General features: G+C 37.5%; 1 protein-coding gene across 1 annotated transcript; it reads left to right on the forward strand.

The window, feature by feature from the left end:
- Positions 1-2,035: 2,035 nt before the first annotated feature.
- On the forward strand, positions 2,036-10,657 carry irf4b (interferon regulatory factor 4b). Its single transcript, XM_016238622.1, has 15 exons — positions 2,036-2,089; positions 2,233-2,430; positions 3,079-3,265; positions 3,397-3,482; positions 3,560-3,662; positions 3,748-3,855; positions 4,416-4,417; positions 6,122-6,319; positions 6,968-7,154; positions 7,286-7,371; positions 7,449-7,551; positions 7,637-7,744; positions 8,874-9,206; positions 10,143-10,255; positions 10,353-10,657. Exons 2-15 carry the CDS (start codon positions 2,233-2,235, stop codon positions 10,518-10,520), a joined length of 1,980 nt encoding a protein of 659 aa, XP_016094108.1. The 5' UTR covers positions 2,036-2,089; the 3' UTR covers positions 10,521-10,657.
- The last annotated feature ends 3,223 nt before the right edge of the window (positions 10,658-13,880 follow it).

Raw genomic sequence — 13,880 nt, forward strand, 5'->3', positions numbered from 1 at the left:
TTTGTATTATTTTAAATGTATTTATTTATTCGTTCGTTCATTCATTCATTCATTTATTCATTATGGACATAGGATCTGGCTCAATAAATGAATGCCAGAGATCTGAGGTTTTATAGGATTTGACCGTAGCGCCTAGTATATGAAACAACGTGGCGGAAATGACATTCTGGAGTGGTGTACTGTTAATCAAAAGTGAAACTTTTTTTGTGGAAACAGCGAGTTTTCTTTTCATAACTATGTTAATTTAAAGATAAATATGGTTATATGCATTCACAAGTGTTTTGAAAAGTAGCCAAAATAGATGTTAAAGCCATAATAAAACATTTCAGTTTGAATTTGACTTTAAAATGACACAAGAACACAAAAACTGAAAAGTTCCTTTTTTAAATCCCAGATACCATAAGATAAAGTAAAAGAATTGTGCCAGCAATCCTCTTTGTACTATTCATTGTAAATTTGGACTGCACATCTTTTTTTTTTACAGGCTTCATTTATTCATTATGGACATAGGATCTGGCTCAATAAATGAATGCCAGAGATAGGTTTTCCTTTGATCTGAGGTTTTATAGGATTTGACCGTAGCGCCTAGTATATGAAACAACGTGGCGGAAATGACATTCTGGAGTGGTGTACTGTTAATCAAAAGTGAAACTTTTTTTGTGGAAACAGCGAGTTTTCTTTTCATAACTATGTTAATTTAAAGATAAATATGGTTATATGCATTCACAAGTGTTTTGAAAAGTAGCCAAAATAGATGTTAAAGCCATAATAAAACATTTCAGTTTGAATTTGACTTTAAAATGACACAAGAACACAAAAACTGAAAAGTTCCTTTTTTAAATCCCAGATACCATAAGATAAAGTAAAAGAATTGTGCCAGCAATCCTCTTTGTACTATTCATTGTAAATTTGGACTGCACATCTTTTTTTTTTACAGGCTTGCATATCTTATATCACAATTTAACTGGTTCCCATCGCTAGCTAAGCCTAAAGTAATATTCATATAGGCCTACATTTCTTCAAAATAAGTGTATTTTAAATCAAATTATTTAGCAGTTGGTTAGTTTTTGTTTTGGCAAATAAAGGTTGCAAGTTCACTCACCTTGATATGTTGGATTTATTTCAATATACTGAAAGACTCAATGAATATCAGACAGCAAATTTGTATATATCTTACAGTTTGTGGCAGTATGACGACAGTGTAAATTATGAACCAGAAATTGACACATCTAACCTCCCACTATTACAGAATGAAATGGTCTTATGTAGGATGAAAATTCTTTATTTTAAAATTCTATTGCAATGTAGTGGTTTATGAAGTGGTTGCTGTCTTGTCTTTTTAGAGAATGGCCCTTTACTGCTCTCTGTTGGCTACAAATAGACAGAGATCAGCCTTACTGAGGAATGATTGCCACTGAGACCAATACAGATGACGGAGAACAGCTCAAACACTAGACATAGCTCGTAAAATGACAAGCCTTCTGCGGCAAATCATGTTAACGTTATAAAATAGCCATATGTGATGGTTAGTTTGTGGTAGGCCTACTGTGTTTATATGGGGCACACAATAGTCAGATTAAAATATGATAAAAATGCGTTTTTTTACGATTTATTAATATAGCCTATTTCAGAATTGACCAAGATTTTCTTTTTCTTTTCTCCCATTTTATCGGTTGATGGCTGTTTTGTATTATTCAACGAGCCCACACGTTTCTGTATGTAGTTGCATGGCTAAGGTCGTGCCCGCTTTAGAATCTAGTCAAGACTTGAACACACAGAGTACACTTATATCTATAAACAAACAGCTGGCATTTCAACGTCACTGAATTCAAAGAAATTAAAATTATTTTATTAAACGCCAAAAGTCCCGCTGCAGCGCGCGTGGGCTCGATATCATGTGAAGCCCCCGCGTGCTTACGGGACGTCCGTCATATCTCACGCGCTGCAGGTGCGTGGAAGAACGCTCCGCCCCTGTCAATGCAAACGATTGAAGAAAAGTCGCGGTCGAAAGCTGAACTACGTTACTGACACATTTCAAAACTCGAAAAAGCTCTGAAAGAGGGCAGCACGCGCTCCAGTACTTTCTGCTGTAGGCATATGTCTTTTTCAGTTCGGACTTTCCTGCATTTTTAGTTATTTGTTTAACTACTAGCTTTAACCATATTGGTTTTTACATTTAATTTAGTAGTGCCAAATTAAAAAACGCTGAATGATACACGATTTTGTTTTCAGATGTGTTCAGATGAAGAGCGCGCGATGGCGGGGGGCTCCGGTAACGGAAAGTTGCGTCAGTGGTTGATAGAGCAGGTGGACACCGGAAAATACCCTGGACTAGTGTGGGAGAACGAGGAGAAAAGTATCTTTCGGATTCCGTGGAAGCACGCGGGCAAACAGGACTACAACAGGGAGGAGGATGCTGCGCTCTTCAAGGTACAGTCTGTCAGGATGCAGGTTGAGGGGATGAGAAACAGACCCATGCAGCGTCAGTAAAGCATTATTTCTCTCATGTGATCTTAATAACATGGCATACAGTGCATGTATGTGATCGTACATTTGTGTTATTAAAAATACATTCAACCCCAGCAAACACAACTGCGTTCACGTTGTGAAAAGGTTGTAAAACGTTTTGTGTTTGCTGGGACGTTGTCGAATTCGAATAGTTTGATATATTTTTTGTGGTGCCTAAAAATGTCTACTGTTTGGAGTCAAAATCTCATTAAAAGGCTGAAATCATTAAGTAGTGCAGTGTTTGCATAATCACTTTTTATGAGAAAGCAAGTTTTTTCTTCTTCAGGTCAAACGTCTTAATATTCAGGACTCAAAAATTCAGTTTTTGTTAAAAATATTACCTTACTAAAATATGTTTGAAAACCTTTTTTGAAAGCAACAATTAAGTATTAAGGAAAGACAATGGTCGCACCACTCCACATCTATAAATAAAAAATTATTTGAAAAATGTATGAAACCAACATAAAATCAAGGTTACTTGGTAGAAACTAGATTTCTTAAAAAAATAAAAATCTCCTTTTTTAAGGGCATCCTAGTATAACATTGACCCATATGTTGGCTTTCCTGCAGGCTTGGGCCCTATTCAAAGGCAAGCATCGGGAGGGTATTGACAAACCTGACCCACCAACTTGGAAAACACGTCTTCGATGTGCTCTTAACAAGAGCAACGACTTTGAGGAGATTGTGGAGCGCAGTCAGCTTGACATATCAGACCCCTATAAAGTGTATAGGATTGTTCCGGAAGGATCCAAAAAAGGCAAAGAAGGAGAAAAACATCAAATGACATCCTACAGTAGAACAGCTGTTTGCTGCCATTTGTCTAATAAATACTTCTTTAGATATGATGAAAACAAATAAAAAAAAAATATATATATTTAAATGTTTCAGGATCCAGATCTCTTGAAGATTCACAGTCCAATTCAAGCTCACCCAGTTATCCAATACACCCACCTTATGTGCCAGCACCATCTCAGGTTAGAATCAAAACCATCTTTGATTTGTGCGTTCCTATCTTTGCACTTCAGATCACCATATGTGCTTGTCCTTACAGGTGTGCAACTATCTTTCTCCAGCAGACAGAGGATGGAGGGATTACTCAACCCTATCTGAGATCCCTTACAGCCAGAGCCCCTACACGCCGCGATGGGAACCTGGTACTTTGTGTGTTTGAGAGAGAAAGTAGAACTACTGTAAGTTCCGGTAGTATGCATTTGCATTGACATATTTCTGTATGTGCAGGGTACCAGTTCAGTGGCTCTTTCTACAGTTGCAATGCATCTGATCCACAGCCGTCACCCTTCACGCTGGACACCAGCATGAGATCTGCTGAGGCAGTGGCCCTCTCAGGTACATAATCATAAACACACAGAGACAGTGACAGTGACAGGCTCGATTCGGGCAGGTGGACTGATCTTTAAGTAGTAGAAACAGAAATGAAACACTAAAAACTAAAATCAGTCATTTTAAGTACTACAAATAATTTATTTAGGAATCACAACATTATGATGTACTGAATGAAAAATTTATATTTTGACTCAAGATTGCTACTAAAGATTTAAAGTCACAGTGTAACAGAAGTAGCAACTGATCTATTCTTCCATATTTTGAATGAAGCAGATTATCAAAAATGTAGAGCAGGGACTTGGTTCTATCCATCAGTTGTTGACCGGAAGGAGGCAAAGTGCAAATTTGGATTGTAAGAAAAGGGTTTAAGACTAAACAGTTGGAAAAGTCCAGAATACATGGTGTAGAATACAGAGAAGTTTGTCATTTTACCAGACGATTTATGACATTTTAATAAGAAATTATGTGGTAAAAAAAACATATGCATGAATGAATCATTCATTAAAACCAATAATATGCATTTAGAAAATAAATGAATTTTAATTTCATTCCGACTTTAACAGTGGTAGGAGGTGTTCATAAGAGGCGTTCCATTGACTTCCATTCATATGCATGCAAATATGGGAGACCGGAAATGCAAGCTCGCGCGAATTCTGCTGCATCCCAAAATATAAGTTTGGTGAACTCTGACCTGTGAATTTATATCACGTGAAGACATGTGACCAATAGAAGAATGATACGTCATGGTGTATTAAATGTGCAGGATTGCAGTACAGCGGAGTAGACTGCATATTATTACATTTTTGATATGTTGAATTATGATTTTTAATACTACAAAGATTCATACTACAACCATTAAAGTGTCTGTATTTTGTATGTTCAAGTTGATTTGTTTACATGGGCAATGCACATTAATGAACATTACTAGCCAAAATGCTACTTTTCATCTGTAGACCCTTGACGAAATGTTAAAAAGTCACCCTAAAAATGCAAACAAAGCATTTTATATTAATACAAAAAAGACTAGAGTGACTGCTGCTTTATTAAATTGTGTTTAAAAAGAAATTGACACATCTAACCTCCCACTATTACAGAATGAAATGGTCTTATGTAGGATGAAAATTCTTTATTTTAAAATTCTATTGCAATGTAGTGGTTTATGAAGTGGTTGCTGTCTTGTCTTTTTAGAGAATGGCCCTTTACTGCTCTCTGTTGGCTACAAATAGACAGAGATCAGCCTTACTGAGGAATGATTGCCACTGAGACCAATACAGATGACGGAGAACAGCTCAAACACTAGACATAGCTCGTAAAATGACAAGCCTTCTGAAGCAAATCATGTTAACGTTATAAAATAGCCATATGTGATGGTTAGTTTGTGGTAGGCCTACTGTGTTTATATGGGGCACACAATAGTCAGATTAAAATATGATAAAAATGCGTTTTTTTACGATTTATTAATATAGCCTATTTCAGAATTGACCAAGATTTTCTTTTTCTTTTCTCCCATTTTATCGGTTGATGGCTGTTTTGTATTATTCTACGAGCCCACACGTTTCTGTATGTAGTTGTGGTAGGCCTACTGTGTTTATATGGGGCACACAATAGTCAGATTAAAATATGATAAAAATGCGTTTTTTTACGATTTATTAATATAGCCTATTTCAGAATTGACCAAGATTTTCTTTTTCTTTTCTCCCATTTTATCGGTTGATGGCTGTTTTGTATTATTCTACGAGCCCACACGTTTCTGTATGTAGTTGCATGGCTAAGGTCGTGCCCGCTTTAGAATCTAGTCAAGACTTGAACACACAGAGTACACTTATATCTATAAACAAACAGCTGGCATTTCAACGTCACTGAATTCAAAGAAATTAAAATTATTTTATTAAACGCCAAAAGTCCCGCTGCAGCGCGCGTGGGCTCGATATCATGTGAAGCCCCCGCGTGCTTACGGGACGTCCGTCATATCTCACGCGCTGCAGGTGCGTGGAAGAACGCTCCGCCCCTGTCAATGCAAACGATTGAAGAAAAGTCGCGGTCGAAAGCTGAACTACGTTACTGACACATTTCAAAACTCGAAAAAGCTCTGAAAGAGGGCAGCACGCGCTCCAGTACTTTCTGCTGTAGGCATATGTCTTTTTCAGTTCGGACTTTCCTGCATTTTTAGTTATTTGTTTAACTACTAGCTTTAACCATATTGGTTTTTACATTTAATTTAGTAGTGCCAAATTAAAAAACGCTGAATGATACACGATTTTGTTTTCAGATGTGTTCAGATGAAGAGCGCGCGATGGCGGGGGGCTCCGGTAACGGAAAGTTGCGTCAGTGGTTGATAGAGCAGGTGGACACCGGAAAATACCCTGGACTAGTGTGGGAGAACGAGGAGAAAAGTATCTTTCGGATTCCGTGGAAGCACGCGGGCAAACAGGACTACAACAGGGAGGAGGATGCTGCGCTCTTCAAGGTACAGTCTGTCAGGATGCAGGTTGAGGGGATGAGAAACAGACCCATGCAGCGTCAGTAAAGCATTATTTCTCTCATGTGATCTTAATAACATGGCATACAGTGCATGTATGTGATCGTACATTTGTGTTATTAAAAATACATTCAACCCCAGCAAACACAACTGCGTTCACGTTGTGAAAAGGTTGTAAAACGTTTTGTGTTTGCTGGGACGTTGTCGAATTCGAATAGTTTGATATATTTTTTGTGGTGCCTAAAAATGTCTACTGTTTGGAGTCAAAATCTCATTAAAAGGCTGAAATCATTAAGTAGTGCAGTGTTTGCATAATCACTTTTTATGAGAAAGCAAGTTTTTTCTTCTTCAGGTCAAACGTCTTAATATTCAGGACTCAAAAATTCAGTTTTTGTTAAAAATATTACCTTACTAAAATATGTTTGAAAACCTTTTTTGAAAGCAACAATTAAGTATTAAGGAACGACAATGGTCGCACCACTCCACATCTATAAATAAAAAATTATTTGAAAAATGTATGAAACCAACATAAAATCAAGGTTACTTGGTAGAAACTAGATTTCTTAAAAAAATAAAAATCTCCTTTTTTAAGGGCATCCTAGTATAACATTGACCCATATGTTGGCTTTCCTGCAGGCTTGGGCCCTATTCAAAGGCAAGCATCGGGAGGGTATTGACAAACCTGACCCACCAACTTGGAAAACACGTCTTCGATGTGCTCTTAACAAGAGCAACGACTTTGAGGAGATTGTGGAGCGCAGTCAGCTTGACATATCAGACCCCTATAAAGTGTATAGGATTGTTCCGGAAGGATCCAAAAAAGGCAAAGAAGGAGAAAAACATCAAATGACATCCTACAGTAGAACAGCTGTTTGCTGCCATTTGTCTAATAAATACTTCTTTAGATATGATGAAAACAAATAAAAAAAAAATATATATATTTAAATGTTTCAGGATCCAGATCTCTTGAAGATTCACAGTCCAATTCAAGCTCACCCAGTTATCCAATACACCCACCTTATGTGCCAGCACCATCTCAGGTTAGAATCAAAACCATCTTTGATTTGTGCGTTCCTATCTTTGCACTTCAGATCACCATATGTGCTTGTCCTTACAGGTGTGCAACTATCTTTCTCCAGCAGACAGAGGATGGAGGGATTACTCAACCCTATCTGAGATCCCTTACAGCCAGAGCCCCTACACGCCGCGATGGGAACCTGGTACTTTGTGTGTTTGAGAGAGAAAGTAGAACTACTGTAAGTTCCGGTAGTATGCATTTGCATTGACATATTTCTGTATGTGCAGGGTACCAGTTCAGTGGCTCTTTCTACAGTTGCAATGCATCTGATCCACAGCCGTCACCCTTCACGCTGGACACCAGCATGAGATCTGCTGAGGCAGTGGCCCTCTCAGGTACATAATCATAAACACACAGAGACAGTGACAGTGACAGGCTCGATTCGGGCAGGTGGACTGATCTTTAAGTAGTAGAAACAGAAATGAAACACTAAAAACTAAAATCAGTCATTTTAAGTACTACAAATAATTTATTTAGGAATCACAACATTATGATGTACTGAATGAAAAATTTATATTTTGACTCAAGATTGCTACTAAAGATTTAAAGTCACAGTGTAACAGAAGTAGCAACTGATCTATTCTTCCATATTTTGAATGAAGCAGATTATCAAAAATGTAGAGCAGGGACTTGGTTCTATCCATCAGTTGTTGACCGGAAGGAGGCAAAGTGCAAATTTGGATTGTAAGAAAAGGGTTTAAGACTAAACAGTTGGAAAAGTCCAGAATACATGGTGTAGAATACAGAGAAGTTTGTCATTTTACCAGACGATTTATGACATTTTAATAAGAAATTATGTGGTAAAAAAAACATATGCATGAATGAATCATTCATTAAAACCAATAATATGCATTTAGAAAATAAATGAATTTTAATTTCATTCCGACTTTAACAGTGGTAGGAGGTGTTCATAAGAGGCGTTCCATTGACTTCCATTCATATGCATGCAAATATGGGAGACCGGAAATGCAAGCTCGCGCGAATTCTGCTGCATCCCAAAATATAAGTTTGGTGAACTCTGACCTGTGAATTTATATCACGTGAAGACATGTGACCAATAGAAGAATGATACGTCATGGTGTATTAAATGTGCAGGATTGCAGTACAGCGGAGTAGACTGCATATTATTACATTTTTGATATGTTGAATTATGATTTTTAATACTACAAAGATTCATACTACAACCATTAAAGTGTCTGTATTTTGTATGTTCAAGTTGATTTGTTTACATGGGCAATGCACATTAATGAACATTACTAGCCAAAATGCTACTTTTCATCTGTAGACCCTTGACGAAATGTTAAAAAGTCACCCTAAAAATGCAAACAAAGCATTTTATATTAATACAAAAAAGACTAGAGTGACTGCTGCTTTATTAAATTGTGTTTAAAAAGATATTAATTTAGGGTTAGATGATGCCAGGTCATCTAAGTGTTTATTTATTTTGATCTTCTTCTCAAATAGATTACCGCTTACATGTGGTGGTGTTTTACCGGGAAGCTTTGGTGCGAGAGGTAACAGTGAGTAGTCCAGAAGGCTGTCAGCTGGGCCCTAGCAGAGAGGGACAGGTCTACGCTTCACCTGGGGCCCCAGAGCTGGTTGAACTCCCTCATGCTGAAGGGGCATCTCTGGACCGTGGTGTTATACTCTGGATGGCCCCTGACGGGCTCTACGCCCGCCGCCGCTGCCCCTGCAGGGTGTACTGGGAGGGAGCTCACGCACCACCTACCGACAAGCCCAACAAGCTGGAGAGAGAGCAGAACTGCAAACTGCTGGACACTCATCTGTTCATAACAGGTTAGTGCATAGGAACACATTCACGTGTAAGGCATTTCTGATAAATTACACTAAGATTATGACAAATGATCTGATGTCATTCATTGGAAAGCAAGCAGAAAATTAATAAATAAATGAACAGGTTACTTCATCACTCATCGTTTTCAGTAAACGCTGACAGTCATTTATGGTAAATCTTTATAACTGTCTATTAATTCTCTGTTTGTATGCATCATATTTGCACATCTCAAATACACACATTTTACTGTAAACAAACACGTCAGACTTTTACAGTAAATAGTGTCACATTATCTGTGGGTTGATATTTAGTGACAGTCAGTCAGTCATCTATGAGTTACAACTCACGCACGCCCACCTTCTGTCATAGATTCACTGATTGTTGTGATTCTCACAGAACTTTCCAGCATATGATGAATACAACTCAAATACCATAGAAATCACATGTGCCACTTTAGACCTAAAGCTCATAGTATGGAAAGCAAGTAGAGAATGAGAAAAAAAAGTCTGTATTACAGAAAGAGATAAGATCATTTGCTTTACCCAATGGCTTAAGAAACATGATCAATTACATGCCATTTACAAATAAACACTTTGTAACGAGGATGTACTTAAATATTAAAGATTCAGGAAAATAGTTTAAGATTTGATCATTTTGAATGACCATTAATCTGAATAATCTGCCACATTTTATAGACGTTTAAAAGTCTGGGGTCAGTATGATTTTGATGAAATTGATACAGCAGTTTTATGCATTAAATTATTAAATGAAATATAATTAAATTATATTTAAGACATTTATAATATTGCAAATGTTTTCTATTTTAAACAAATACTGTTCTTTTGAAATACCTGGTCATTAAAGAGTCCAGAAAAAAAAATGTATTGCTGAAGTTCTCACCTGTCATTGTATGTGATTAAAATCCATATCTTCTGTAGAATTGCAGAGTTACGCCCTCCACGCTCGTCCTGCACCATGCTCTCAAGTCCTGCTATTCTTTGAGGATGAGAGCTCCGATGCTCAAAGACCAAGAAGGACTTTCACAGTGCAGGTACATTTCTTTGGTTCCTTATAATACCGCTGAAGTTATGAACAAAACATAAATGATATTCGTGTCATCTTAATTTGCTTTTGTCATCATGTCACAGGTTGAGCCACTGTTTGCTCGTCAGCTTCTTTTCCTCAGTCATCCCGGCAGCATGAACTACATCCGCAGCCATGAGCTTTCACACCTGCCCGCTGAACACACCCTCTCCCCGACCCAAGACTACCACAGAGTCATCACACATCTCCCTAACAGCGGTCCTCAAAATTGACCCTGGAGGCTTGTCACTTCGCCCTTAATCCTGGAATAACATCTTGCTTAACCCAGGGTTAAAGCAAGTTTTAATCCTGGGTTAAAGGGAAAGTTCACAAAGAAAGAATAAAGATTCTGTTATCATTTACTCACCCTCATGTTGTTCCAAACCTGTATGACTTTCTTTCTTCTGTGGAACATAAAAGAAGGCATTTTCAAGAACATTGAGAACCAAACAACCCATTGACTTCTATTGTACTGACAAAAAAAACTGCCTTTTTCATGAATTTTCATGAAATTTTCAGAATTTTTCTTGTAATTTTGAAAGGGGGTTAGCGCCATTTTTAACTCAGGGTTACAAAGCTTTGCTTATGAACAGATGATGGACAAGCAGTTATTGAGAGAGTTTACATGTTCACCAAGTGCCATACTTGTCCAATCAATGTGCAGACAAGAATGTTAACCCAGGGTTTAAATATGTACAGTGAAAAATCTCAAATTTAAAAACCCAGGACAAAATATTAACCCAGGGTGAGGTTTAAACAGGGTTTAAACAGGACTGTTAATCCTGGGTTAACTGTAAAAATCACCCAAGTCTTGTAAGCTAAAGTGTAAAAGGTAAATGTTGGAATTCTGCTGTGCACCTTTCGGGACACTCGAGCTGAGCAGAATCCTACCAGGATAATCTAGAGTGATAACAGACAACATCAGATGCGAAACTTGTCATGTGTAATACTGAGAAAGACGTAAATGTGTGTACAACTCACAAGGATAAATGATTGTATTATGTCGGCATACTGTCAAATGTGTGGACTTTTGCTGACATCACAAAAGAATGTAAAGTGTGAATATTAGCTGTGATTGATTGTTTCTTGCAACATTTGTTTGAGCTGCATTCAGAATATAAAATCCAAAGAATTTGATGTATATAGGCTATGCATTTAGAAAAAAGCGATAAAATTTCAGTTTTCAAATTGCAGTTCTTTTATAAAAATGTTTGTGTCCAATTCTGACTAAATGTTCTACTTTTTTATTCCACTACTTTTGCTCTTTTATGTTACTGAAATTGATTTACTCAAAATTGATTGGTTTTAATAAAAAAAGTGGAAAATGGAGTGTATGTGCTCTGATTCCTGACCTGTACAGGGTAAAAATTACACCTAAAATAAGCAGCACAACTGTTTTTAATAATGATAACAATAAGAAATTTCTTCATCACCAAATCAACATTAAAATGAGTTCTGAAAGATCATGTGACACCGAAAACTGGAGCAATAGCTGCTTAAAATTCAGCTTTGCCATCTCAAGAATAAATTACATTTAAAAAATCTATTAAAATAGAAAATGGCTATACTAAATTGCAATAATAAGAACTTCATTCATCTTTAGAACAAATTAAAGATATTTCTGATGAAATCCGAGAGCTTTCTGACCCGCCATAGACAGCAAGGGTCCTACCACGATCAAGGCACACTGATAAGGACATCGTTAAAATTGTTCATGACTGGTCCAACAGCAATTTTATGAAGCTATGAGAATACTTTTTGTGTGCAAAAAAAACATGGAGGGTCAGAAAGCTCTCGGATTTCATAAAAAATACCTAAATTTGTGTTCCGAAGATGAACAAAGGTCTTACGTTTTTGGAACGACATGAGGGTGAGTAATTAATGACAGAATTTTCATTTTTGGGTGAACTATCCCTTTAAAGTTTTTACTATATTTTGGGGTCAAATAAATGCAGCCTTGGTGACTTCTTTCAAAAACAGGAAAAAAATCTTACCGACCCTAAACTTTTGAACAATATTGAATCTCAAAATTATTTCTCTTTTTCCACTAAGTTTCTTTTAAGTTGACTTCTACTAGAGAGGATTCTTTCTAAACAGAATTGGACGTCATTTGCCGGAGTCTCTCTATCACTGGTGGGCTGACTGTGGTTAACTAAGCTAAGCCTTTGTAAAAGGCAGGAGCCCCCAATACAAACACTGGAATCCCCATGAACGTGTGTGGATCTGGTGGGATGCCAAGCCCTCGTTTACATTGAGCGGAAGCAATATGTTGTCTGCAGAGAATATATACAGGTTGTGTAAGCGAGTGACAGCGCACACACAGGATGGTGTTTGTGGGTTGGAGACAGGATGGTGCGGGCAGTCTCAACTCGATGACATCACAGAGGAAGAGGCAGACTGAAGTCTTTTTTATTCTTCCTTCTCAATGAAAACAGCCAGAATGCCTCATTGGTTGTTGTTTTGTTGCTCTTAAAGCTATAATGAACAATGTTGTGTACTATGTGCAATTCTGATTGGCCTAATTGCGATGTAAAGTAACTAATTATGTCAAAAAGTCTTGAATCTATGCTATAGGGTGAGACTGTTTTTCTTTGGGATGCACGAGACATCCTTAGAAACTTTCGAGATGTTTTACAAAAACAAAAATTCTTCGAGTTTTCCACCGTTTATGGGCTTACTGCTCTCAATTACACATAAACATGTTTTGGATCATTTTCCGCTGCCTACAGAGTGGAAAGGTGCAATCATTAAAAACTTCCCTTAAGCTGTACTGCCTGAGATCAATACACCCACTCTTTCACCTGGTGCCGCATGCGGCTTTGATGCTGTTCTGTCAAATTGCTTCCCTTAAATGAGTGGGTGTAAGTACTCTAAATTTAGAAGAATAGAAATCAACAAACAACACTCTGAGTGTTGGGAAAAAGCTATGTTTGTGTCACTTCACAGAAATGTTCAGGTTCACACAAATAACGTAATGAGTTATGATGAGACAACGGTAAAAACAAATATTTAGATCATTGTGGAGAGTTTCTGATGGCATGTTGACAGCCTGCGATCTTGTCTAGTTCTAGTCAGTTCTATCTCAATCTCCTAAACCACATGCCAATGCTTGGTTGCCTAGCATTTAATAGCAGTTTGCAGTAAAGGACACCTCCCAATACCGAACACTTCCTCCTGGGACAGGTAAAATTACCCCCGCATTGCTGAGGAGGGGCAGGGTGTGAATCTTTCCGTCTGACACTAGACAGGGTGTGTGCATGAATCGCTGATCGTGTGGTCATAATAGACAAAAAACGACTCTCTCAATAAAAATGAGAACAAGAGTCATTTCAGAACTCAATAGTTTCATCTACCAAGAGCAAAACTCTTACCAATTCTATCTCCCTCACACACACAAACACACAAATCTGGCAATTACTTTAGCAACTGTCTTGCACATTAACGTTTGCAGAAAACCCACTCTGTGTAAGAGCACATAGATTTCTTTTGGCTTTTAATGTGCATCTGGTCATTAAGGTGGACAAAGAGGCAGTACAACAGGCTGCTACATACTCACAAAAACAAGTGTAATTCAGGAAATAGAAAAGGCTATA

Source organism: Sinocyclocheilus grahami, unplaced genomic scaffold, assembly GCF_001515645.1.
Source record: "Sinocyclocheilus grahami isolate Dianchi unplaced genomic scaffold, SAMN03320097.WGS_v1.1 scaffold544.1, whole genome shotgun sequence".
Lineage (NCBI taxonomy): Eukaryota > Metazoa > Chordata > Actinopteri > Cypriniformes > Cyprinidae > Sinocyclocheilus > Sinocyclocheilus grahami.

Coding starts and splice junctions, on each gene's coding strand:
- irf4b (XM_016238622.1), top strand. CDS start 2,233: ATGTGTTCAGATGAAGAGCGCGCGATGGCGGGGGGCTCCGGTAACGGA. Junction 3,266..3,396: donor TCCGGAAGGATCCAAAAAAG/GCAAAGAAGGAG, acceptor TAAATGTTTCAG/GATCCAGATCTCTTGAAGAT. Junction 9,207..10,142: donor CACTCATCTGTTCATAACAG/GTTAGTGCATAG, acceptor TATCTTCTGTAG/AATTGCAGAGTTACGCCCTC.